Source organism: Netta rufina (genome assembly GCF_964035555.1).
Source record: "Netta rufina genome assembly, chromosome: 2".
Classification (NCBI taxonomy): Eukaryota; Metazoa; Chordata; class Aves; order Anseriformes; family Anatidae; genus Netta; species Netta rufina.
In genome coordinates, this window is record NC_140124.1 from 1166850 (window position 1) to 1193302 (window position 26453).

The 26453-nt window shown below is 47.8% G+C and overlaps 1 protein-coding gene across 2 annotated transcripts in view; it reads left to right on the top strand.

Moving 5' to 3' along the window:
- Window positions 1-26453, top strand: part of SCAP (SREBF chaperone) — a 47636-nt gene that overhangs the window by 1348 nt on the left and 19835 nt on the right. For both annotated transcript variants that reach the window (XM_084281971.1, XM_084281970.1), the window contains exons 2-7: window positions 1465-1561; window positions 9784-9997; window positions 19842-19971; window positions 21358-21515; window positions 25004-25224; window positions 26340-26445. In XM_084281971.1, the coding sequence (XP_084138097.1) occupies window positions 9876-9997; window positions 19842-19971; window positions 21358-21515; window positions 25004-25224; window positions 26340-26445 (737 nt within the window). In that variant the 5' untranslated portion in view covers window positions 1465-1561; window positions 9784-9875. The remainder of the gene's footprint in view (window positions 1-1464; window positions 1562-9783; window positions 9998-19841; window positions 19972-21357; window positions 21516-25003; window positions 25225-26339; window positions 26446-26453) is intronic.

The window sequence follows — 26453 nt, forward strand, 5'->3', positions numbered from 1 at the left end:
GGTAGGTAAGTAGTCAATGAGGGAGGGAGGTGGGTGGGTAGGTGGTCAGTTGGGTAGGCAGGTGGTCAATCGGGTGGGTAGGGAGTCAACCAAGTAGGTAGGTGGCCAGTTGGGCTGGTAGGTAGTCAGGCAGGTAAGTAGCCAATCAGGCAGGTAGGTGGCCAATCAGTTGGGCAGGGAGGTGGTCACTAGGTGGTCAATCGGGCAGGGAGGTGGTCAGGCAGGTAGGTAAGTGGGCCATCAGTCAGTCACTGGCTACCTTGGGGCTGCCCCACTGCTGTGGTTCCCCGGGGACTTTGTGGTGCCGCGAGGATCGCTCGCCCCAGCTGGCGGCCCCAGCCTTTGAAGTTTGGTTAAAGTTTAGGAATCGATTTCTGGCCTGGAGAGCAGATGAGCACGGTAGGACGGGCGAGGACGAGACGCAGGCAGAGCTGGTTGGGTCCCCGAGTGCTCTGCTCGTGGTTTCGTGCCTGCTGCCCGGACACCAGCACGATCCCGAGCGCGGTGCCCGCTTATCTGCCGGGCTGGTTGCACGAAAAAACGCTTCCAGTTCCGACACGGGGCACGGTCTCCTCCGTGGTGAAACCTGTAGCTGTTCTGACAGCACGCCGGCCTGATAAATTTAGGATTAGACGAGCGGTTGTGTAACGCAGAGAGGCGATTAGCTGGCTTGAATTCACCAGGAAGGAAAACACCCCGGGATTTTCACCGAATCCTCTCGCCGAAACAATTCCTCTCAGTATTTCCAGCCACAGTGCTGAGCTCCACACAATGCTGGGTATTTTTCCAAACGTGATTTCAGTGTAGCAGCGTCACAGAAGAGCAGAGAAAAATCTGTTTTATATTTTTTTTCCCCCTGAGGAGCGTTAAAATAGGTTTCTGAGTGTCCCGATCTCAGCGATGAATGAGATCTGTCGGGCTTTCTCTGAAGACAGCCGTGCAGTCGGGGTTCTTTTCACTCGGTTTCTTGTCCAAGTTTGTGTGTTAATGCATAGAAAAGTCGGGTTCTTCTTCTCTGGTGAGCACAGAGTTTAAAAACACAACAGGTAGAGCCTGATGAATAAAAATATTAATTTCTGCAGTGCAACTCCATAGGCAGCACGCAGAGGGGGAGTTGGCAGCGCTCTGTCCCCGCAGGGATGCGGGTAGCCAGGCTCCAGCTCTGTCCCCAAAGGGCTCGAGGTGCTTCCACAGCTCGCTTTGCCCCCCGAGCCCAGCCTTGAGCATGAACCAGGGGCAGAGGTAAGGCTGGGTTACGGCTCCTGTGGACTTCAGGAGGTAGAACGGCCAAATTCAGGCTAAATTTGAAGCTGGGGGGATGTTTTATTGCTGAGATCTGTGGCTGCCCTGCTTCTTCTTTAATTTAAATGACAAACCGGCCCCATGCATGTCGTGGATGTGTCCTGATGCATCCTGCTCGCTGGATGGTTGCCTTCACCTGAATCTTTTCTCTTGTGTCCTCAGCTGAAGGCAGTCTCAGAATGGCCGGAGCCTGTCGTGCCTAGCAGGATTGGATTCCCTCGGGAAGAAAAACCGAGCCTGAGCTCCTGGCAGCAGCACGGTGAGTCTCAGCTGGAGCTGAGGAGAGGAGGAGGGTCCTGAGGGTCGCCTTTCTTTGCTAAAAAAGCCCAACGGCTCGTGAGTGGAGCATTGTGATAAAGATGCCGGGGGGGATAATAGCTGGTTTGTTTGGGGAAGACAATGCCCGAGCCAGGCTTCCAGGCTCGTTATCTCACAGAGGAGTTCGGGGATTGTTTCGCTGCTGGGAAGAAGGAGCTCGGCGAGCTGCCAGTCCTGGCTTTTTTGGTTATAAAAAAGAAAAATATTTGGTTCTGAGCGGTGCTGGAGCTGGCAGAAAGCTCCCCGGATCGGATGCTGGCGGTCCTGGTGGCTTATTCGGGCTTGCTGAGCGCTGCTGCTGTAATCTAGAACCTGCTGAAAATCAATCCCGTGCAGGTGAGTCACCGGACTGATGCCTGCATGCGCTTGTGCCTGGAACACCTGAAGGTGCAGGCTTACATTTTAGAACGAAACCCCTTCTGGTTAGAGCTGTGCATGACCTTTTTTTTGGGAGGGTGGGAGGGGAACGACGCAGGGAAATACACGCTGAGCTTGGGTTCTTAATTTTTGAGTTCTGTTTTGAGGCAAACGATCCCGTCTAAGCTGTGGGCTTGGTTAAGCCAGCCCAAAATAACCCTAGCAGGGATCACCAGAGCTAGCTGCTGAATTCGATTCATTGCAGGTGGTGAAAAAGGAAGGTGGTGATGCAAAAGGTGCCCGGAGCCTCGGTGCTGGCAGTGCAGGCTGCAGCAGCAGGAAAACGCCTGAAAAAAGCTCTCCTGCCCTTCCTGAGCAGGTTTCTGGGTGGTGAGGATACATCCAGATACCGTGAGCCATCATCAGTGGCTCTTTCACGTGTCTTTATCCCCTACCAGAGAAGTTTCTTTCTGATTTCATCACTTCAGAGCCCTTCCAGCTTCTGTTTTAGCTTATTGTCTGTACGTCTTTGAACTTCAGTCCCCGAAGCAGAAGTCCTTCGCTGGGGGGAATATTTATGAAGTTCCTGGTAGTAACAGATACCTTATTCATCCGTACGGCGACCCTGGTGGTACTGCTTAAAAATTAATAGGCTGCTGCTCGGGCTTGTACCTGCAGAAAGCCCTGGGTGCATCCAAAGAGCGTGTGCAGGAGGGAAAAGGGACTGAAAGTCTGGAAAAAGGGAAAAAGCTGCTGGAAATCCTTGTGCAGATGTGGTTTACCTGGGAAAACCTGAGCGTTATTGTCCTCTTTAACTTTCACCTTGCTTTCAGCAGTTTTACGAGGTGCAGAAGGCCCGGTATTTATTGGGGCAGAAAGTCTTTAAAAGTAGCTGCAGTAGAAAGAGGCGTTCAGGTATGCAGGCAGGGCCGTTTGCTTGAGAAACGGGCAATTTGGGTCTGTAGGCCTGAAGTAAATTCTTTTTTTTCTGTCCCGAAGGCCGGGTTTGAAGCAGGAAATGCATCCTCTGCAGCGACAGGAGCCCCAGCTGTAGGTAAAGGAACGGGGAAGAGGTCGTGCTAGTTCCAGCTATCGGTGTGGCAGGTAAATGGGTAACTGCCAAGGAATAAAATAATTCTGAATGTGTTAATAGGAAGGGGATGGCGGAGGGCAGAGCAGAGAGGAGATCTCTCGCTGTTTGTTCTCGTGGTATCTTTTGGAGCTGACTTTCTGCAGACTGAAGCCAGCTGGCCAGCGACTGATGCTGCTGACAGGCCGGGATGCAGGAGGAGCAGGCTCGCAGGCAGCCAGAAAAGTCAGATATTTTTGTTTTACGTCCTTAAAAGACAGGCTGGAAAAAAAATGTGAAAGCTTCAGTGGGCGTCTTCTGTGAGGAACGGGATAGAGCAGGAGGCTGCACTGCGGGGTTACTGTGGGGCCACAGGTTTGCCTCCAGGACCTGTGGGGTGGAACTGACTGCAGGTATTAAAGCCCTAAATGCCCTAAAAGCCCTTTGAGGCTGCCGTGTGTACCAGCAAGGCATCCCCACGTAACCCTGCGTACCTGTTGCATCACCCTCCTGATATTTTTGGGGAAAGCAACTCCCTAGCTGCTTGCTGTAAGGCAGCAGCGTTGATGAATAAAAGGAGCTGCTTGCTCCAAAAGCAGCCGTGTGAGAGGCATCACCCAGGAAGGGGCTGCGAGGTTTTGTTGGTGTCTTGTCACCGAGCGTGGGTGCTGCTTGGCACAGGGGAAGAGTCCTGAAGGTCTGGGAAAGTGGCAGTGCCCCCACAAGCCAGGGGAACACCTCGTGGGGTGTTTAATCCTGCCTCTTCCTCCCAAATAACGTGCCCGGTTGCTTTTCTAACCCGTGTGGCATGGGCAGAGAGCCCTGGGGTGGAGATGTCCACAGCTTCACTGCAGGTTTTATTTTGGGCTGCTGCTTTGCAGCTTCCTGGGACGTTGCGTGGTGCTGGTGCTGGAGGAGGCAGCCCTTCCCCGGTCGTTTCCTCAGATGGCCTCGGGTTTTAGAGGTCTGTTGTATCCATTAGCTGCTCAAATCCTTTCCAGATGGAAAGTCTTCCCATATTATTTTTTTTATGGCAACTGCTCCATGTCTTTAATCACCCTTGGTTGGGCTTCTCTGTACCTCTTCTAATTCTGCTCTGTGTCCTTCCTGAGGTGAGGAGGAGGAAGAATGACCAGGAGGTGTTGCTGCTGTTGTCGCACCTTTCTTCCAGGTACCTCCTTCTAGTAAAATGATCAGACATTTGTTATGATCCTTTTTTAACCTCTTCTGATCAATTTCTGGCCGTTTGAAGGTCCTGCTCCTTCAGCACCCAACTGCTCAGCTTTTCAGCAGGCCCCCGTAAGGAGCTGAACCCGCTTGGAGAAGCCTAGGAGGACTTTCTGAATTGAATCTCCAATCTCTGTGCAGATTTGTGAGGCTGACTCTTCTCCTACGTGTTGTAATAATTATCCTCCCAGCCCAAAATTTTGTTGGCTGCTTTCTGCTGACTTCAGAGCCCGTGCCGTGGTGCGCTTCCATATCCCTGTCATCTGCTGGCCCTACAGATTCCCTGGCAGGCCCGCTCCTGGTATCTGAATTGGGATTTATTATTACTTCTTATACCTTCCTCCAGCTGTTCCTCCACTCCTTTTTGGCCTGCTGCAGAGTGTTTTGTAGGTAGTTTGCAAGAATTTTTCTCCCTATTTTCCTCGTTTGGACCCATCTTCAGCTCCTGGCCAGATTTGCTGATGCTGTAGGCATTTCTCCTGAGCTTCCCATGATATCTTTAGATAGCTTCTGTTATCACCAAACATTTTGCTCTTCTAATGCCCCTTCAGGCTTTTTAAACACAATCTCTTCTTTTTTAACGTAGTCTGCATTTTTTCCTGTGCTGTTCTGCGCATCGGTGGGTTTTTATTTTGGACTCTTATTCCTGGAAAGATGCAGCTTTGGTCATCCAGTGCAGAGCCACTGCCCAAACCTGCTGCCTGAACCCTTGGTGAGCCGGACAGTTACAAATTGGTGCTGATCTTACTGACAGGGAGGTTCAGTGACAAATCCATTGGATGGCGAATTCAGAGCTCCGTAACTCCTCGATTAAAGCGAAGGAATTGAATCTCTGCTTTAGCGTTCGGTAGGCTTTGATAGAATATCCTCAGGTAGGTTTGAGGCATTTGAAGGCGTCTTTTGGGAAAGGCTTGCTGCCGTTTGTGTGTTCCTCGGCGCTTGTTCACCTCTTCCAAAACTCCTGGCAGCCTTTTAATGACTGTTACAATATCAGTGACTTGTGTTTAAGTAAATGCTGACTTCTTCACTGCTGGAAATGAATTAAAAGCCAGCCGCTGGCTTTTAGACCATCCCATTGTCTCCTTTGCCTTCTTTCTACTTATCTCATTAGAGTAGGAGTTTGCTACTGCCAGTTGCCAAAGGCCTGGAAAAATATCATCTTGTGGTTGCACTCTTAAAATTCATTTGCAGCGGGTGTATTGGAATCGTGGAAAAATCCACCTTGCCTAGAAACCCTCTGGATATTCACTGAGGGGCAAAGCAGGGCTCTCCAGAGGCCCTGTAAACTTGATGTGAGAGCACAAACCTTCTGTCCAAAACTTCGCTCAGCAGCTTAGTGCCAACACTGGAAATGAAAACATCAGGGATTTGGGTGTGCCCTGCACCTTCTCTTCACTAAATTAAACCTTTTCCTAACTCATTTTGCAGGTTTTCTATCATTTGTCTCCCTATTACTGCCCCGTGTGAGGGGTACACTAGTGATACTTCTGCAGTGGTATTAAATGATGCTAAAACCATATTTTAAGAGAAGCTGCCTCATATGATTGAGTTTCTTTCTATGTAGTAAATAGTGGAGCCCAGATCATCGCTAACGAGAGTCGGGTTGGGCAAGAGAAGAAAAGGATTGGGAAACGTCAGGAAGAAACGATTGGGAAATGTTTTCGTGTGCTTGGTAAGGCGTCAGTACGCTTCGCTTCGTTCGGCTGGGTGCGAAAAGAGGAGGAAACTTTGAAGCTTGTTGTTTTTGTAGAGGTCTGGTGTTTTATGGTGGAGCATCCCACCGCTTCCCCTGTGCCAATTAGGTGTCTGCCTACTGCAGTGCTCGTTGTTGTAGGAAGCGAAAAAGGAGCTTTAATAGGAAATGGATTCAATGGGTTTGCTGCTCCTGGGCAGGAGTTTAGCTGAGGTTCTTCTCTTGGAGCATGAAGGTGCAAAAGACAGACTGAAAATGGGTTTGGAAGCTTATTTTGGAGCGTTGGTCCCTCTTTGGTAGCTGCTTACGTTGTCTGGGATATTATGATGACTTCTCAAAGCGGTTTCTCTCTGAAAGCTGATTTAAAAACCCAGCTCAACATTTTCAGTACTGTTCTGGCCTTCTATGGGATGGTGAGGATGCAGTCTGAAATCACACTTACCAAAGAGCTTCTGCTTTCCAGAGATAAGAAGTAGCCTTCCAGGAGGGAACAGGGGCAGCTCTGGAGCCTCGTTTCCCCAGGGCTGTGTTAGGATCGACCCGTTGGGGCCGGAGCCTTCGTGAGGTTAGTGCCGTGGTCGGGGTTTTCCCATAGGAAGCGTTCTGCTCCCCGTGACCCGCGTCCTCTCGCAGCACAAAGCACCTCATTCTTCTCCTGGGAACGCGAGGGGCTGGGTGTTGGAGCTGATTGTGTGGCGTTTCTCTGAAGGAGGGCCGTGCCTCCAGCGGATTTCTTCCTTTCCCATCTCTGAAGGCTTCAGAAGCGCTTCGTCCCTGGCCCTGGCTGGAGGAGAATTCCTGCTTGGCGAGTGAGATGTGCTGAGAAGTGAGTTCCCGTGGCGTCTTCCCCTCTTCCTTCCCCTGCTGCTGCTGCTGCTGGGACGTTTTGGGCTGGGAGCAGAGCTCCGGAGGCTGCTGGCACCAGTCGCTGCTGGCATCTTGGGGTAGGAGCTGCCTCTGCAGCCCAACAGAGGGCAAGGAATCTTTTTTTTTTATTATTTGGTTCGTGGACAATCTGGCCTCTGGGTGTTTTGTGCCTCTCGCAGGATGCTTTGGGGTTTTTTGGTTGTTTTCTGGGGGATGTTGTGCTGAGTTTCAGGCATTGCAGTGAACGCAGATCCGTAGAGAGGACTGAAGAGAGATCAGGGAGCTCTGTGGGTTGAGGGTGGGCTACAAATCAGGCGGTGAGCTCAGTCTGTGATGGCTCCTGAGGGTCCTGGAATAGTCCAGGAGTGTGTAAAATTCCTGTAGCCATGTGTGTGTGTACAAACACGTGCCTGTAGGATGTCAAAGTGCTGCGTGGAAGAGGTGGGACACGGATGTGACCAAGGCATTGTGCTCGGTGGGTGCTCTGCTTGTGGCTCGAGATCTTAACTGGACCCCAAATCCATTTTTCCCTCATTTTTCAGTCTGGTTTTGAAGCAATCTGGCTAGCTTGGTCTTGAGTCCTCAAGACCCATCGGTCCCGCTGTCTCCTCTTCTTTTGTGATGACTGAAAGTGGAAGCTTAATTCCGATACCTCTGGGGATGGAAGATATTTGGGAAGCCCGTGCTGGCCTGATGGAGGCAAAATGTGTGATTGCAGCCCCGGGAGGGTGACTTGTTGCTGGATCAGGTGCTGAGCGATCGGGTTTTACGACTACCTAATGCTGAGGCATGCTCCAGAGAAGCTTTTTTGGAGGACTCGAATGTTTAAATCTATTTATCTTTTTAAAAATAAATAAATTACTGTTCACAATGAAGGAAAAAGCTTTCCCACACTTGCTAATTTTGCCTCTAAATAGGAGTTGGGGCTCCAAGCACACGGGCATTTATTTAACATCCTCTCTGCCTGCCTCGCGCGGTGCTTGAACAGCAGGTGAGTGACTTGGCTCTTCCTTGCTGAGGAAAGAAACCATCTGGGGCTGCAGCTAACCCTGAAGAAGAGGTTTTGGCTGCTGGAGGAACTCATTTCCATGTGTCGGAGGGTGCTGTACCCCAGGAAAAAGGGTGGCGACCTGGCACGCAACGTGGCACGTCGCGAAGTTTTGCTCCTCAGCTGCGCTCCCTCGTACGGAGCCTGCTCTGCTGTAGGGCAAGGTGCTGCTTGGGAATGGAGAAAATTTGGAAATTGAGGACGTTAAAAGCTAAACCTTGCTCTTTTGAGCCTGCTGTTTGCTTTTGTTTCCTACGCTGCACCTCCGACCCTCAGTGCCTTTCTTTTGCAGGCGAAGGGCACGAGGCACGGTGCTGCAAGGGCAGAAGGAAACACCCCAAGGTCTCATCTCCATTCCAACTTTGGCTTGGATCTGCAGTCATGCAAAACAGGGGAAAAAAGACACTCTGAGCGGATTCTATTTTAATATTTGTCCTGAACTCAGAGGCTTTCTTTTGAGTTACCTAACCTCTGTTTGCAAAACCGGCTTTGAACAGGAGCTGTTCCTGCCTTCCACTTTGGTGAGCACTGTTGCAGCACAAAGCTAACAGATTTCAGAACTGCAACCCCCCAAAAGCCAGTAAGCACATGTTAGCTTTGGAACACTCAGGTTTTCCTTTTCGTGCTGATATTTTTTCACATCAGGCAAAGCAAGCAAACCCGAAAGTCTCTTTGCATTCAGTAGAAGCTGTTCCCGGTGGGATGCTGCCACCAGGATCTCTGGTAGAGGACGAGGCTGGTGGTGCTGGTCCTGAACTTGCTTTTATTTTGGCTGCCTTCCCCCTTTTGTGATCGGTGAGTGCTTGAAAGGCTTTTTTTTCCCCCAATCCTTGCATTTGCAGCATGCAGAAACCTCATAACGAGTGTCGGTGGGGCTGATGTGAGGCGCGTTCCTTTTTGTTCCTTCCCCCTTTCTGCTTGCTTCAGCCTGGCCATCAGGTGAAGCCGTGTCCTGCTGTTGTGACGGGACAGGCGTGGCGTGTGGGTGCTGAAAAGCAGCAGAATTCTGCTTTTAGGGACTTTTTAATGTTTGCTTTTCATCTTCTGCCTCGAGGTCAGGGGGATAAGCCTTATATGCGAGCCCCAACATAGCGTTGTGTAGCTCTAGCAAGACTCCTGTTGGAAAAATCACCAGTGAGATGAAGTTCAGGATGTTCCAGCTTAATTTTCTGCATTTCCTTTCCCTTCTACTAACACAGGCTGAGCTCTGCTCCTGCTGTACGTTCACCAGGGGTTTGATGTTGCTTTCAGTGATCAGTTTGGAGCAGGAGGCTCGTGTGTGCAGGGATTTCCTGCGTGTTTCCACTCCACAAACAGCTCTGGAAGATGGTTTTGTTGTTGAAAGTTGAAAGTAAAATTTCTTTGGTTTATTCTCTCTTGAGCTCGAGAATTGAAAGGGGCAGGTAGGCAGTTTCCTATGCCCAGGACAGCGATGTCGATCCGTCCAGCAAGTCCCGGTGCCTTGCTGAGAGGCATTAACGAAAATATTTGTCCAGGTTTTTCATTTGGTCACTAGGTTGACGTGCCGGTGCTTCTGGTGCTAAAATCTGATTATTTTAGTTGTGCTTCCGGGGGAAAAAAAACCAAGTAGATTATTTTAAAATGGGCGTGAAATAGAATTTCACCTGAAATTAAAAGCGTGATGGTTGTGCTTAGGGTTGCTTCCTCATCCCGTGTGCTGTCCCTTCAGGACGGTGATGGTGAGGAGCTCAAAACGCGGGGCTGCCTAAATTTAGGTCTTGTATGAGTTACCTGGAGCAGTCACGAATGGCATTTCTCTCGGATAAAAACACAAAACTTTGGGTTTGAACTCCAGAAAAAAGTAAGCTGGTGGCTCAGCAAGCCGGCGGCGTTCGCTCTCATTTCTTTTTCTCCCTCCTGAGCTTTCCTCCTGATTTCTAGGTGGACAGGGTGCCCCCGAAGCCCTGCACATGCTGGAGCTGCCCGACGCCCTGCTGTACCCCGGGATGGCAGCGAGGTGACGGCCGCTGAGGATGACCCTGACTGAAAAGCTGCGCGAGAGGATATCGCGGGCCTTCTACAGCCACGGGCTGCTCTGCGCCTCCTACCCCATCCCCATCATCCTCTTCACGGGGCTCTGTATTTTGGCCTGCTGGTAAGTCACCAAATTCTGCCTGTCCTGGGCAGCTGGGCTCTGGGAGCTGCTCTGGGGGCTCTCAGAGCAGTGCTCGGGTTCCCCTGGTCTTGTGGGCTACCCCAGAAGTCCTTTTCCCTTTATTTTTTTTCCTTAAAAGTAGATTTTTGTCATCATTTTGTGTGGGACAAAAGAAAAAGACAGGGAACGAAGTATCTCCATGTGGTTTAATAAGTAAATAGTAAACACTAATTAGTCAATCAGTAAGTAAAAGTGATCCCCAAACACCTGGTGGGAGACATCACGCAGCCATGCCAGGAACATGCTCAGGTTCCCCTGTCTTGTGGGCTATCCCAGAAGTCCTTTTTCCTTTATTTTTTTTTCCTTAAAAGTAGATTTTTGTCATCATTTTATGTGGGACAAAAGAAAAGACAGAGAATTAAGTATCTCCATGCTGTTTAATAAGTAAATAGCAAAAACTAATCAGTAAATCAGTAAGTAAAAGTGATCCCCAAACACCTGGTGGAAGACATCAAAATCATAAATCGAAAATGGGGAGAAAATAAGTTGGTTTTTCTCTCCGTACTTGCATATTTGGTTCTCCCCGAAGCTTGTACTGTTCAGCCCTTGCCTTGGCATGAATGTCTTGTTTGTTCTTGTGAATTCTCGACTTTCCTCGGGGACTGAGGTTTGAATGTGAGCTGTGGCTGAATATATTTTTACAATCAGAAATGTTACGTTCCCCTTAATCCTTTCCAGTGAGGCAATGGAAATCCCGACTGGGGCTGTGACAACTTTGCTGCTCAGGTCTGTGCCGAGACGCACGCAGGTTCAGTCTGTGTGGTTTTAAGTCTTAAGGATCTCCTCTCCTGTGGTCAAAACAAGCCATGTGTGGTGAGATCTGCTTTTAGAAGGGCTCCACCTGTGCTGGTACAGGACAGTTTTTCTTTGAGCGTTGCTGAGGGTAAGACAGACTTCAACACATCAAACGTAAAAAGGCTGTTGAGGAGATTTGTTTCTGTGCTCTGAAAACCCATGGGATCACTTCTCGTGCCTACGGCTCCTGCAGGTTGTGAGCAGCAGCAGGGGCACAGCACGGAGCCAGTGCTTTTCTCGTTTTGCACTGCTTTGCACGATTTCTTTCAACTCTTAATGATAAAGTTTTATTTCCAGTTCTTCTGTTGGGCAGAAAGATGAAACTTTTACAAGGTCGAAGCGAGTGGGTTCTTTGTTCTGCTTATCATTTGTTGATATGATTGCAAGTGATTAACTGTTGCCTTCAGCTCTGCTGGATGCAGATTTCAGGTGTCAGGGCTGCCATCCAGCACGGAGTTCCACCACGAGCCCCTAACCACCACGCCTCAGCTCTCTTGCTTGCTTTTTGCCTCTTCAGAGCTCCCAGTGCCATTAGGCTCCTATTTTCAGTTACCTTTCAGCTGCTGTTCCTGGGGGTAAATGCAGGAATTTGAGATGACTGCTTCAGTGTGGAACATTTATCCATTTATCCATACACATGCTGCAGGTTGGGAGGGGTCAAAATAAAAACTGCTTTTTAATGCCCCTCCTAAATTCCAGATTTCCCTGACAGGAGGAGGTCTGAGGTAGGATTGCTAGCATCTGTCCTGGCCAGAACTTGTATGCATCCTGTCTTTCTGGTACTGTGTTCAGAGCAATTTGAATCAAGGTGTCTTGCACCAAGCTCCTGAAGCTTCAAAACGAGTTTTTTTTGGCAGATTAGCTGCTTGTAATTGTGTATTTCTGCAAGTATCTGCTTTGCTCAGTGCTGGTAGCCAAGGATTTTGTAATTATTGGCTACCTTTAGACTGCAGAAGCTTGCTGAAGACGTCAAGCATAGTCAATAGTGTGTGTTTTCTTTAATAAGTTTCAGTAACTCAATTAAATAAAAAAGGGGGCAAAAAATGGCCCTGGGAGGGACAGGGTTTAAGAAATATAATGACACCCTGTGAGAGGGAAAGAGCCTTGATAAAAACTGGAAGTGCAGCGTGCTTAAAGTTATCCTTCTCTAGAAACACCTTTTGGGGATGTTTCAGTTCCTGTTCCGTGCTGCCCTGCCTTAACTGGTGTGAACTGGTGTGAACTGGGTGTTCATTCAGGCTCGGGAAGCAGCAGCACTGAGACCCAAACTCTTCAGGGTGCAGCCCTAAAACAGCCGAGCATTTCAGCGTGGTGAGGCCGAGCTCTTGCAGGATATCTGCGGACAGGCACAAGTTTATGAAGTAGCTGCAGAAAGCAAATGATCAACGGGAGCTGCTTTCAGCTCCCTGTCAGTTTTCTCCGCAGCCAGGGCTGTGCTGATTTCTCAAGGTGTTTGAAGTGCTGCCCCCAGCCACGTTTCCTTCCTGATGAGCCATCTTCTGTGCTCTCGAACGGAAAGAGGAAGCCGTGCTGCAAGGACCACAGAGCGATCGGAGAGCGACTCCTGTTTGCTGGTGCCTTTGCCGTTGCAGTCCACAGATTGTGCCTGCATCTCAAACGAGAAATAAAACTTTTCTCCAGTTACAACAAAGCCATGCTATCAGTTAGCAGCTGCATTATATTTTGGGCTCTTTGACTTGTGCTAGAACACGTGTTCAGCTCAGTGAGGTGCTCATAAGCACGAGTCTGAGAGGTCTCTGCCTGGAATAATCTGATATTTGTGGCGTGTGGCTGCGTGCAGTTGTTAGCCCTGTGGCTAGCACAGCTAGAGCTGCTGAAAGCTCACTCCCTGACACAAGGATAAAAATTACAACAGTAGAAACCCGGAGCAAGATATTCAGTCGCTTTTCAGTTTGCCCCTGCACTAGAATCCTTCTGAGTAAGTATTTTCATGAGATTCAGTGAAATCTTACTATTTTGGAGGGGCGGGGTGCCCAGGCCAAAGGCAGGACTGTAATTTCTTAATCAGCCCGGCAGATTGTGTGAAATGGTTCACAACAACAGGAAAACGGCGTTGGCCAGCAGTCACCTCGCCGACTAGCAGGAAACTTCAGAAGTATTTTGGGAACTGATCCGGAGGGTGCATTGTTAGCTACTACACGACCTCGCTTCGGGCTGAAGCTGTCTCGCACTTGCCGTGCGGTGAGTGTTTTGTTCACTGCGTGCTTGCCACGTCCTCCTGCTCTGCCCTGGTGCCTGCTGCTGGCTGCTGCAGGACGAAACCACTCCAGTGGGTTTTATCCCGACGGTTATCAACAAGGAAGGAGCTGTGACAACTTGTTGGGAACGTCGCTCCCTGTCCCCGAAGCGTGTGGAAAAAAGAGAAGGTGGCAGAGTACAAGGGAAACACTCTGTATTGTTCCTCCTTACGCGTATTTATTCAGCCAGATAACCACATCTAAGCTGCAGCATATTGCTGAAGCAAGGGTGGGGCCTGCATCCCGAAATCTTGAAAGGGAGAGAGGTGGAACTGTCTTCGTCTGCACCTGCGTGCTCCCAGAATCCAGGCGAGCTGGTAAAATCCTGCTACAGAAGAAATTAGCTCAGCTGTTCTCGTTTTCTTCCACAACACATCAGTAAACCAAGCCTGTCTTCGTGTTCAGATGTTCAGCTAACTCCTAAAAGCTGGAATAAACCACCTGGCCCACGATTACACAAGCACAGAGCCATGGAGTGGCCGAGGCTGGAGGCCCCCCTGGGTCCCTCTGGTCCCAGCCCTGCTCCAGCAGCCCCCAGAGCTGGTGCCCACCCCCAAGAGGGGCTGGGGGCTGCTCCCTGCACATCTCCAGCAGCATCCTGGCTGCAGTCTGCACACACAGCCACGTGTACACCCCCTTCTGAAAGCATTTTGCTGTCTTACAGGCTCGTGGCAGCCCGTGGAGCTGCGTTGCCCACAGCTTCTTCATATTCCACCTCCCCAGGGAGCACGGCCGCCCCTGGGAGCGCATGATGAAATGAGGAGCAACTTCTGTGTGGCCAGACCTCGCCCTGAGAAAGCAGACTGGCAGCACAGGGCAGGGAGAAGCTGTACGTGCGCTGCTCAGACCTTGTAGGGCCCTGTCAGTGGGAGGCAGCGCTGAACAAACACAATTTATCCAGCAGCAGGTACTGTCTGGGCACTTCGTGAGGCTGAAGAGGGACCTGTTGCTGCCAAATATCTGCTCCCCAATACCCATTGGCAGGACCCCTTTATGTCAAACGTCAGATTTCTCATCAGCGACGGGATTTCAGGTCTTGGTGCTGCTTGGTTTGGGGCTGAAACAATAAAAATCTTGTTCTGCAGCGCGCGAGGTGGAGGCGGTAGCTATTTTAGGGCCCTGCATCTCCGCCCTCCCTGTTATCTAAGACCTGGCAGCTCCCCTCTCCTTCGTGTTCACCAGCAGAAGTCTTTTTGGGGGCGGCGATCTCCACTTGGATTCTGTGAAGGAGGAATATGCAATTGTAGGGCTTGCGGTCCTGTCGCGCTGCCAGCTGCCTCGGGCTGACCTGGCAGGTCTCCATCTTGGCCCTGGAAGCTGTCTTGGAAATATGTAAAGTAGCTGGATGAACATTTTTTGCTCGAACCCACCTCGTGCTTGGTAACTGCGAGCTGCTCTTGCTTGAATCCAGCGCTGCTGACTTGCAGATAATTTGTTTTTCTCCCCTTTGGGATTCGAGGAGGGGTGTCAGGGCGCGCTGTGACACGAGCAGCTACAAAGAGCCCTCCTCAAAACCAGCCCTTCTCTTTGAATTTCCCTCTGGCCTCTTTCGGATCTTCTTTTTTTTCCCTCTCCTGTCTCTAAACTTTCCCCTCCGGTGTTCACCTCTTCCCCTGATGGTGAAAAAAAATCCCTAACGGAGAGAAATGCGAGGAGAAGCAAACCTGGAGGCTAAAAATCGCCGTCCTGTAATTCACCTGGAGCAGCTCTCACGCAGTAGGACGTGCACATGGAGAGGACCCAGGCTTGTCCCAGCTCCCTGTCCCTGTTCAGTGGCTGTGGGGAGCCAGGATGCTTCTGACAACCTAGTATTAGCTCTTGGTATTTTTGTTTATTTGCTTTTTTTTTTTTTTTTAAGTACCTCTTAAAAGATGCTCTAACATTTGATGTCCAAAACAGCAGGTCTAGTGAGTTTCTTGCTATTTTTTTTCCACTTTTTTCGTTTGCTGTCCCAGGTATCTTTGACTAAATCAGCTGATATCCCACCTAAGGCTAACTAAATTCAAGAACTATTTTAACATCTCACCCAAACATTTGCAGTGAGTGTATACCAGAACCTGTGCCTTGCTTTTTCTTTCACCAGACGTTATCAAAACCCTACATAAACCCAAATCCTCAACCATCACTGTGATACAAGTAAATATCTGCCCCCTTTGCTTACTGAGAACATTAATTTCCATTGCAGCTGGCTCAAGAGGAGGCAGCTTTTGGTGTCCACGTATCCTGGACATATTGAGGAAGAGCAAGGATCCCATCGATGTGCCTGCAGAAACTTCTAAGCTGGGGAGAGAAAACGTGGTGCCATCCTGCATCATGCAGGGGGAGGCAGTCTGAATAACCTGCAGGGTTGCTTGCTGCCTAATTCCTCCCCTGTTGGATTAAAAACACGCACTGGGGGCAGCATACGGGTCTCTTCTCACAGCACCACTCCTGTTCCATATTCATAATTTGAAGAAAGGAGTGGTGGGGAGGTGCTGGATGTGATTTGGATGCTGACAGGGTGACACAGCACCAGCCTACGAGGGTGCTGGAGTAAGGGTTCCCCTGGGAGCTGCAGCAGGATGGGATCATTCGCAGTGCACAGATGTCTCGGGGGGCTTTTTGCCATCAGAAATGTCCCTTCTGTTCTTCCCCTCGTTTTACAGCCCTTGATTCTTCCAAGAAACGCTGCTTCATCTTTCCTTTATTGCGTTCGTGTGTGCTTTGGATTTTTTTTTTTTGGACAAATTTGAAAATCCTAAGGTGAAAAAAACAGCCAACCAAAACGAACGCGTCCCTTGGTCATGAAGAAATAGCCAGAGGAGTTAGGAGTCGCTGTGCCTGGTGTTTTGGGAGGTGACTTGCACATCAGGATGGGAGTGGTTGGCTTCTGCCCCTGAACGGAACTTTTTTTGTTAAATAACTTCTACAACAGAAAAAAAAACACGATTCTCAACAAACCTTTGTATTAGCAGCAGTCAGGCAGTCTCTCATCGGTTACATTTTATGCTTCTGTGATTTTTGGATGCCTCTGATGCTTCTGGAAGCCGTGTACGAGCTGCCAGGGGTTGGATGAACTCGCTTCCTTCCCAGCTTCACGCAGCAAAAGCCGAGGTTCAGGAGCAGCAGGTACACAGCAGGAGGAAACTTCAACAGAGAAGTCAGCGACACCCTCCTCCACTCCACACTTCCTCCAAACAACCATTTCTGTTGCTAAAAATGCATTTATCGAGCTGTAAATACACCACTAGCAGAGAACCAACGTGGAGCAACTGCGAGCCACTTCCAGAGGCTACTTCTTAAAATACAGAATGCTCTTTTTTCTGTTCCCATGGCATGCAAGCTAGCACGTGAAAGCCTTCCTTCGTGGCCTCGAGCACAGAAAGGGCACATCAGAATCCAGCACTGCTTGACGGGACGTGCCCACCGCTGCCAGAGCATCAGTGGTGGTGGCCAGGTTGGTGTTGTGCAGGCAGCTGTGGGGAGGGAGGCTGCTGATACTCTCCTGGCTGTTCCTGCTGCTTCCACAGCCCTGCCAGCAGCTCCTGCAAGTGCTCCCTGATCCCAGCGGGGTGACGTTGCTGCTCGTAACCCAGGTGAGGGAACCTCTGCACCTCCTGCGTCCACCCAGCACCTCCTGCATCCATCCAGCACCTGCCAGAGGAATAAGGAATGCAGGGAATTGTCCTTCTGAGCCCCTAAAATTTACAGGGGTTACACAGAGAAATGGACTTCTAGGTTCTCTGAATCACAAGTGTTTTCCTCGTGGCCTTTTTTAAGATTTTGTGCCCCCTTTTCAGGCATCAGCATCAAAATTATTTAGTGACCAGATCATTCTGCTGGTCACCTCTTCGTTCAGCTTTGCTTATCACACCTAGATTTCTTTATTTCTTAATTTTAGCTGTGTGCAGGATGCTCGCTGTGTGCCTCTCCCCAGGTTTTGCTGCCAGCAGCCCCTTTATTTTCCTCTTCCTTCCCAGTGCACAGTGAAATAACAATCATAAGATGCATTTTTGTCAGGCTAACAACAGAGCACACCTAACGAGCCTTGCTCCCCCTTCCATTCTTCTTTTCCAGCTTTTGTTGTTTGGCCCCAAACCTCGCCTTTAGGATGGTTGGGGCTAATCCCTGACACAGCAGAGTCCTGCAGGAAAACGGTGCCAAGGCCTTGGTGTTTATTGCCAGGAAAGCTCAGCCACGCTGACAGCTACGCCAGACAAAGGGAGCCCTGATAGCTGTGAGAAAAATCCCAAATCATTGTCTTCAGAGAGGACCTTCTGTGAAGCTGTTTGATTCGTGGTAGCAATGGCAGCATCCTGCCAATTAGGAGCACATTTTAATAAACACAGCATAACCTTTTATTCCCTGTTACCCAACACCTGATCACCCCCCGTTTCACTGGCTGAGTACCACAGGTTCACAAGCTACTCGACGCTCCTCTATACCATATACATACAATATATTTTTCTTCAACCCTTTAATTTCTCCTTTTTTCCTTTTTTTTTCCTCCTTCCTTATGTTTTAAGAACCTGTGATCTTTGTTTTACCATTCTCACACTGCTCATCCTCTTTTTTTCTCAAGCTTCCACCTTATTTTGGAACAGAGAGGCCTTCTACTGCCCCCTTACCTACTGAGCATTTCTCCTCATTATGACTACACAGCTACCTTGGACTACAGAAAAGTAATTCTCTACTGCAAAAACACAACTTAATTTCTCACAATTCCCCCCACTTCTTTTCTTACTCCTACTGTTGGTTTTGCACCTCTTCTCCTACTGCATTTTTGATTTTTTCCAACATGAAGGTGCAATACTCTTCTTCGGATGTCACGGGGGATGACAGATATTCAATGTCATTTTTATTACAATACCAACAAATAGTTGTTTGAGCCATTTCTATTCAGGTAGTCACGAAATTACTTTCTGCCAAATGTTTCTAAAACCCCAGGAAGTGTCACCTTGAGCTACTCTATGCAGGATCTTGTTGTGTTTTGTTTTTTTTTCCCCAAATATTTTGAGGTCAGTCAAATTCATCCCATTTGATCTACATATATACATACATAACTAGTATTAATTACTGTGCATGCTCCGCCTTATGAGGTTATTAATAAATCTAACACTATTTGATTCTAGAGTACTATTTTTGCAAACTTACCAAACTTATTTTCCAGTTCTTCAACATATTTACAATAGCTTTTTCTAATTTGCTCACCATTAACCAAGGTAAAAACCACCTTGCAAAACTGTAAAAAGCTAGAGAATTTTACTAAAGGATTGTCTGGGGTCCACTTAATTCTGCGTGTGGTCTCAAGGGGGCTTTGGCTTTGTGGGTCTTCAATGATAGTTAAATCTGGAATTATCACCTCCATGGTTTAAGCTCCTTTCCATCCTAGGGGCCGCTTTTTCCTGGCTTTATTGTATTTCTATAGCCAGTACCACCCCTTGCCATTTGGGACAGGCTGTCTGGTTACAGGATTCTCATCTTGTACCTGGTGTGTGTTATGTATATCAGCATTCCCGTGGCTACCATATTCAGTACAGTACGGATTATTCCCTACTTCATGGCTATTTCCACACCCAGGGTCAGTACTGTTGCCCCCTGAGTTTCTAGCATTGTTTAAAAGGCACCTTTGATAACACGGTAAGTCGTAGCCAGGATTATGTGCAGGGAGCTCAGCTTCAAAATCTGTTCCTTCCTAGGACTGTGCTTGATCTGTCATTTTTAGAAATTTAGAGGATCCAGACACAGTTGCTGCTGGAAACAGCGATCAGGGACAAGGCCTCTTCAGTCTTTCCAGGCATCTGGGTGCAAATCCAACAATTATTTCGAGATAGAACTCGAGAGATGTTCTGGGTTCATTGGAAATGCTGATTTTTCCCTCCATCCTACCACTAATCCATTGAGAATAGGTATTACTAAAATAAAATACATCGTTCCTATATATATTTATATACCCCTATAATAATTAAGAAATAATAACTAAGAAAAACAATAAAAATGACAAACTAATAAGGATTCTTCTGGTGGGGATTAAGTACCCCCCTTTCTCCCACTTCCAGAGTGTTCCCTGATTCTGTGCAATTCAATCCCTTTTACTCATTAATTCATTAAGAATTCTTCTAAGGAGGAGTTAAAGGTTTACAATAGATAATTTTAGCAGTTTTAACCTTAAAAGTCTTTGTTAATGCAGTCTCTCTGGTATCAGGGTTGGCGTGGAGCTGGGATCTCCGCTCTGTTTCATCCCTTCCCCTTCCAACTCTCTGGGCACTGCCTGTGTAACAGCAATCTTGCTTTTTCCTGACATGCTTTTAGTGACTTTAGAGACCCCTGGAGCTGACACCGGTATCCTAAACTCCCCAAAACCACAGTTTTGAGCTAGTTTCGTGCATTCGTTGTGCAATAGCTGCTGCGGTGACCCGCAGGTCGTAGGGGCCAAGGAAGATAAATATCACAGAGCTGCTTTGGTGTCTGCTTGCTGCTGGTGAAATGAAGTTAGCGACAAATACTGGAAAGGGTTCGGGTTTTAATGAGGAAAAGCAGGTGATTAGGATGGGGTTTGGGTAGGAAAGTGGCCACCTAAGTACAGTCCTCATCTCATTTCTGTGCAGGCTGGGGAATCGCTGAGCCATGGCTGTGCTGTAGCACTAACTTTTGGGTGATAATTAATAATTTAGGTGCGTTCCTGCAAGGAGAACTGGTTTAAAAAAATAAAAAAACAAGCATGATGTTTCTCACTTCTGTCTTCATCGTAGCTACCCGCTGCTTAAGCTGCCGTTACCTGGAACGGGGCCCGTGGAGTACAGCACCCCGGTGAAGGATTATTTTCCACCCTCTCCAGACCCCGTCTCGCAGCAAGGAGACCTCGGCGAGCGCCCTGACTGGGTACGGCTTTGGTGTGGGCGTGAAAATGAAGGAGCTGGAGCAGCTCTGCTGGGAGGAGAGGCCTGGGGTTGCTCAGCCTGGAGAGGAGAAGGCCCCGGGGAGACCTCACAGCGGCCTTCAGGGCCTGCAGGAGGGCTGGGAGGGAAGCTTGGGCAGGGGGTGTAGGGATAGGACACGGGGTGATGGTTTTAAGGTAAAAGAGGGCAGATTTAGGTTAGATAGTCAAAAACTTTCACAGTGAGGGCGGTGAGGCCTGGCGCAGGCTGCCCCCAGTGCCCAAGGCCAGGCTGGATGGGGCTGGGGACAGGGGGCCCTGGGCATGGCAGGGGTTTGGAATTAAATCATCTTTAAGGTCCCTTCCAACCCAAACCATTCCACGAAAGCTGTGAAATGCAATTTAAGGGCCCGTTTTTCAAGGATTAACGCAGATAACCTTGTCCTAAGGCAAGCAGTAGATTTTATGAAGCGTTATTAGGTTTTAAATACATTTAATGAAGGGTTCTGGGATAGCAGGGCCCAGTTTCCTAATGCCAAACGAAGGCATGCAGTCTCCCTAGAGCAGCTACCACTTGACTGGTACCTATCATGCAGGTAAGCTGGATTTATAACCTAATGTTCAAAGGTAAGGAATTAATATTTCTTTTGCATGAACGGGATGGAGTCCTGATGCTTTCCAGGAAGGCTGAGAATAGGTCCAAGACATCAGGAACCAATTGGAAAATGATCCTTTGTAGCCTGCATTGTTCCTTTTCATTCCAGGGTCTCTGTGGAGTGGAAATTGGCTGTTGGCTTGATGTTTTTGATGCCTCCAGCTCTCCACTCTCCCCACGTGTGCTCTTCTCATTGTGATTGATATCGTTTAACCGAGAAGCTTTTTGCTTTATGCTGTTATCTCAGGTTGATGCTGGCTGATTAAATCTCCTGCTTCCTTGCCTAGTGCTGCTAATTGAGCCCAAAATTCTGCCAGCACTGCAGCCCCTAGAGCAGGGGACAGCAGCCTGGGCACACAGACCAGGAAGAATTAAATGGCACGCAGCAGGATCAGCACAGGTTGGGGGAACCACCGTGTGGGAGAGGCATCTGTGAGAGGCAGCGAGTCCCCGCGGCTGCCTTTCCTTCCAAATTCAGCAGGATCTGGGAGCCTCTGCCTCACACAGAAGCACAATATACCGATGACAGAATGGTCAGTGGCAGTTTGCCTCTGTGAGAAACAGACTCTTTTTGTTCTCCTTAGGTTACTACTGCCATGTTTCACCTCTTAACTTGGGAAAGAAAAATATAGTCTGGCAAACCCCTTCCTGAAAGGTTGCCAAGCTGTGATCTAATTCTGCTAAGCAGCTTCCCACTCACCATGTGTTTTCATTCTCCCTCTGGTTTTCCCCACAGTATGTTGGTGCTCCTGTGGCCTACATTCAGCAGATCTTTGTGAAAGCTACCGTCTCCCCATGGCAGAAGAACTTCCTCGCCGTGGATGTGTTCCGTTCGCCGCTGTCCCGCGTCTTCCAGCTCGTGGAGGAGATCAGAAACCATGCCCTGAGAGACAGGTAGTTACTGTTTGTCAAGGATTTGTGGAGGAGGCAGACCCCCCCCGCTGCTGTGCACGCACGTCTTCTAAATTATTCCTCCTAAATCTGATTATTAGCTTTGAGTGTGTCAGATTCTCAAAATAAAATGAGAGGTCGCTGCCGAGCAGTGGTGGCATATCCCTCCTGCAGGTACAGCACTTTAGCTTTCGTGCTAGAGGACTTGCCTGTTCTTTAATTACTGATAATTGTCAGGAACCCTCCGGTCAGAGTCTTAGGCAGAGAGGTCTGGAATGGTCCTCTGAGGTTATACCTTTTATAGCAGGTAGCAGTTTCACATAATCCTTTTCATAAGCATGTGAGGTTTATATTAAAGCAGGTTCATTTGGCCCCACCATGCTTATTCTTCTACAGTTTTGCATGGTCAGGAACCTTCTCCTGACTTTCCACTTTTGGCAGTGTTTAGGACTAGTTTATACCTGCTTGGTTTTGTCCTGATGCAGCCTTCGTGCAAAAATAGCTCTCCTCTGCTTCCAGATATTTACTGGGAAAACTCATTCTCCCCACCCTGCATCCTTGTTTGTTAAACTAAATTTAGGAAACTCTCAACATACGCCGTTAAGATGGTTCTGTGTTCACTTTGTCAGCCTGGTTGCTCTTCCCTGCACTGTTCTTACTGCATCTCCCCTGTTCAGGAGATGAGAATTGTACACAGGATTCTCACTGAAGTCTCTTTTTACCTCATTTTCCATGGAAATGACTTTTCTGAAATACAGGGAGGTTGCAAGTCCCTTTTTCATGGCCAATCACATCAGCATTTGTCAGGTGATTGATTGATGCCTCCATGTCCATCTCGCTTTTTATCATTTCCAGCTGATGAGCTCCTACCTGATAGCAGAATTTTTTTTTTTAGTTCCCAAGTACACGGCCTTGCACTTTGTACAGTTAATAGAAACGGTATTAAATTTAGCCCAGCCCTTACAACATCCATTTCAGATACTCTGTTCCCTTTCTGTGTTAGCAGTGTTGCTTTATTTTCTGTCCTTGACAGATGTCTCTATATCTTATTCCAAGGTTTTCAATAAAAATATAAAATAAATACTGGTTCTCCGAGCTGTCCATGAAAAATTCCACTTTGTTTTCTTCAAGACCAGCAGTTGCCCTTTCAGCAGCCCCATGGCCATTTTCCTGTTAACCCATTTCTTCACTGAATTACATTTTTTGTGCTAACTTCTATCTTTCCCATGATCTAAAGCATTTTCTGCATGGTGCTGAATCAAAAGCCTGATTGGGCCTGAGTAGATGAGATCTGCTGTGCTTTCTTTATCTAAGAAGTCAAGTATTAAAAAAAAAAGGGATCACTCTGATTAGTTTGGCATATTCTCACTTTGAAAACCAAGAATACATTTTGCACATGTTAATTTGCTTCTGTTTTTTATAATGTGTTTCCCTTTGAGCTCCAAGTTTCTGTGTGTTGACAAGTTCTTGGCTGGTTGACTTTCCAAAGACAGAAAGGCTTTTCCTCCTTCTCTTTCTTTGTTCAGTGAGAATAATGATACCGACAACAGGCCAAGCGTGGTGAAAAATGGTGAGATTAGAGCCTTTGATCATCTCCTAGCTTTTTAGCCAGGAGCTCTCTTCATTCTTTGTCCTCTGATTCACATAGCTAGGGAACATCTGCTCTTCGTTCGTTTCCTGCTTCCCTGGCAGCATCCTTCATTGCTTCATTTTTGAGTGTTCCCTTAACCACTCTACCTGATGATTTGTCCTTTTTTAAAACCAATCCTCGTGAGATAGCCATCTGCTTTCTCTGATAATATTTAGAAATGCCACTCCTGCTGTTAAATATAGAGCTTTTGCTAGCAGCTCTCAGAGCCTTGGCACTGACATTCTTTCTGTTTTCATGTCTTCCTTTATCACATGTGTATCTTTAGATATTATCTGTGCATAGCTGCCAATTACAGGTGAGAAACAACTTGCTCCTGGTATGTGTGTCATCTGCTCATTGTCTTGCTGTGTTACCCTTGGTGAGCAATGAGGCAGTGTGGAAGCAACATTAAACTTACACAGCCACCAGAAGGAGAAGGCTAGGTAGGGATTTAGGCACTTAGACCTGGGATAAGGTCTTCCATTTGGTGTCAGACTTGCATATTTCAGGAAACAACTAGCTTTGAGAGAAATTCTGAAATTACCCAGAAGTTCCTTCCCATCGGTTGCTTTGTCAGTATCAAAGTTAAGCGCATCTGATTTTCTTCATATGACAAAAAAAGCATACTTTTATACTAACGTGGGACAGAAGCAGCTGATGATTGCTGACAACTGGACAGGAAACACAAGGTGATTATATTTGCATCAGCAATATTTGTTGTAGTGTAGCAAGCTTTGGCTCGATTCATTATTTTTGGTATTCATCTCTGCATCTACAACTTATATTGGACTTGCTTCACAAATAAGAACTCTTACAGGCTTTTGTGCAGTATAAAAAGCTATTGCTGTTATGTTTCAAAGTTAGTTAAAGCCTAAATATAAAACAGTAGTCTCCTTACTCTGCCTGGGGCTGTTATCGGAGGGGTCACAGCATCAGGCCTTTTGGATTCTCTTTTAGAAAGCTTCTGTTCCTATGAACACAGTATTTTCTAGCATATTCTCTAGTATTTTATCTTGACAGATGTGACTTTTCCAGGTAGCTTACCCTGTAATGACAAGGTACAGATTTTGGAGGGAGAGCTGACAAAGTCATAACTCAGTCATCGTCGGTTGGGTTCCATATTTTCTCTCTGCAGTCATGATAGGAAAAAAATCCTCTAGAGAAGGCATTTTAAAATAGGACTCCAACACCTTCTCTGTAATCCGTGGGGCTGAAGCCAGGGAAAACTGGCCTCCAATGTCTTAAATTAGCCTTTGTTAAATATACTCTTCTTGCGCAAACCCCTCTGGTTGCCCATGCCACGGTGAGGGAAGTGTTCTCTTTTGGATCAGCTGCTCTGGCTCGTCTGGCCAAATGGTGTGCTGGTGGGTTTTGTAACTGAGCAGTCACAGTCAGATGCTATTGTAAGCCCAAGCTGAGTCTTTCCTGAGTTAATAGTTGATAAGGATTATGTAATGGTGCTAGCAGGAAGTTCTGGGACAAATCTACACCTTAAATTATCCACCTCAGGCATTCAACATATGTGGAAAGAAATATGCAGAAGAGTTGAAGGTCTTTTAAGAACTCCAGGGAGACAGTTTCTCTGTAGACTGGAGGTATCTGAAACGTGGAACTGAAAATTGTGGCATCTAGGAAAGCTATGAGGCCATAAAGCATGCAGAGAAATGATAACAGGGTTCTGGAGTTTGCACACTGTTATGGTGAGGTCCCAGGCTGTGTCCTGAGGCTCCCAATCCTTTGTTATTAGGACAAGAGCAGTAACGTGGTGCTGAAGCTCCTTGGGGTGTTCATCTCAGCAGCTCTGCCTGATTGTGAAAGTTGTAACGTGCACAGCGGCGTCTAATCTTTGTTTGCATTTCAGTTCTGGTGTCAAGAGCTTGGAGGAAGTTTGCCTTCAGGTTACGGACCTCCTCCCTGGCCTCAAGAAGCTGCGGAATCTGCTCCCCGAGCATGGCTGTCTGTTACTGTCTCCGGGGAACTTCTGGCAGAATGACCGAGAGCGATTCAACGCCGACCCAGATATTATCAAAACCATCCACCAGCATGAACCAAAGACTCTACAGACATCAGCTACTCTCAAAGGTAAGAGCGTGAAGTGCCAAAGAAGCCCCCTTTCTATAGGTGTAAAAATAACAGGTGAGTTGTCCAAGCCTTTTTGTTCTTCTTACTCTAGATATGCTGTGGCCTTTTTCCCTTGTGCCGTTGTCTGTTGTATTCAAAGACTGCCTCATTGTCACAGGCAAACATTCATCCTGCTCCCTCTTGTGCTTTTGCTGTCGTTTGCCTTCATATGCCCTGAGACGACACTGGATTTCATGAAAGTATTTTTGCTTTCTTAATTAAAAAAAAAAAAAGAAAGTCTGACCATGTCTGGGATCTTATTGTTCAGTGATTCCACAAGGCCAGGGGAAATGCTGTTCCTTTGTTTTGAAAGGAATTTTGTAGGTATCAGGAAGCCTGTTAATGTGACAGGTCTAAAAAGGGACTTTATATCCATAAAGCAAGTTTGTTTTAAAGGTTATTTCTTGAGCATCCATAACGTATGCACGCTGTGGTTTGGAGCACATGGAGCCTCTCTTTGACAGCTCATTCACAAGCAAGATAGAGGTCCACAATATCCTGGGAATTCCTGGACGTAGAGGTAGTGTTCATCATTGTGATTTAAGCCTTCATTCAGCACACCAGATTAACAGGCGAGACATTTAATAGTCCTTTGCGATGTGATACTTCCTTGAACACACAGCATGAGGAACAAACAGGAGGAATTAGGGGTGTGTGTGCAGCTGGAGGGCCGCGATCTCAGTGGGATCACAGAGGTGAGGTGGGCAGCTCGCAGTGCTGGAGTGCTGCTGGGGGTGGGCACAAGCTCCTCAGCAAGGACAAGCTGGGAGGGCGAGGAGAGTTGCCCTTTATGGAGTGCTTGGAGCTTTGCTTAGGGCTGGGTGATGAGCTAGCTGAGAGTTTATGGGTTAGGATTAGAGGGCAGACTTCATCTGCTGTGGACTGCCAGGTCAGGGAGAAGATGATGATAGCCAACCACCACAGGAAGTTTTTTCTTATGTTTGAGAAAACATCCCTCATCTTAATTTGTTCCCATTGCCTCTGGGCTCCATGGAGAAGAGGTGCTCCATCTTTATCTTTTTTTTTTGCCTCTTTTTCTGTTATCGTAACGTTTTGTTCATCCTGTGTTTTTGCAGATCTGCTGTTTGGACTCCCTGGAAAATACAGCGGGGTGAATCTGTACAACAGGAAGCGAGTGGTGTCGTACACTGTCACACTGGGCCTCCAGCGATACGACTCCAGGTAGGGAG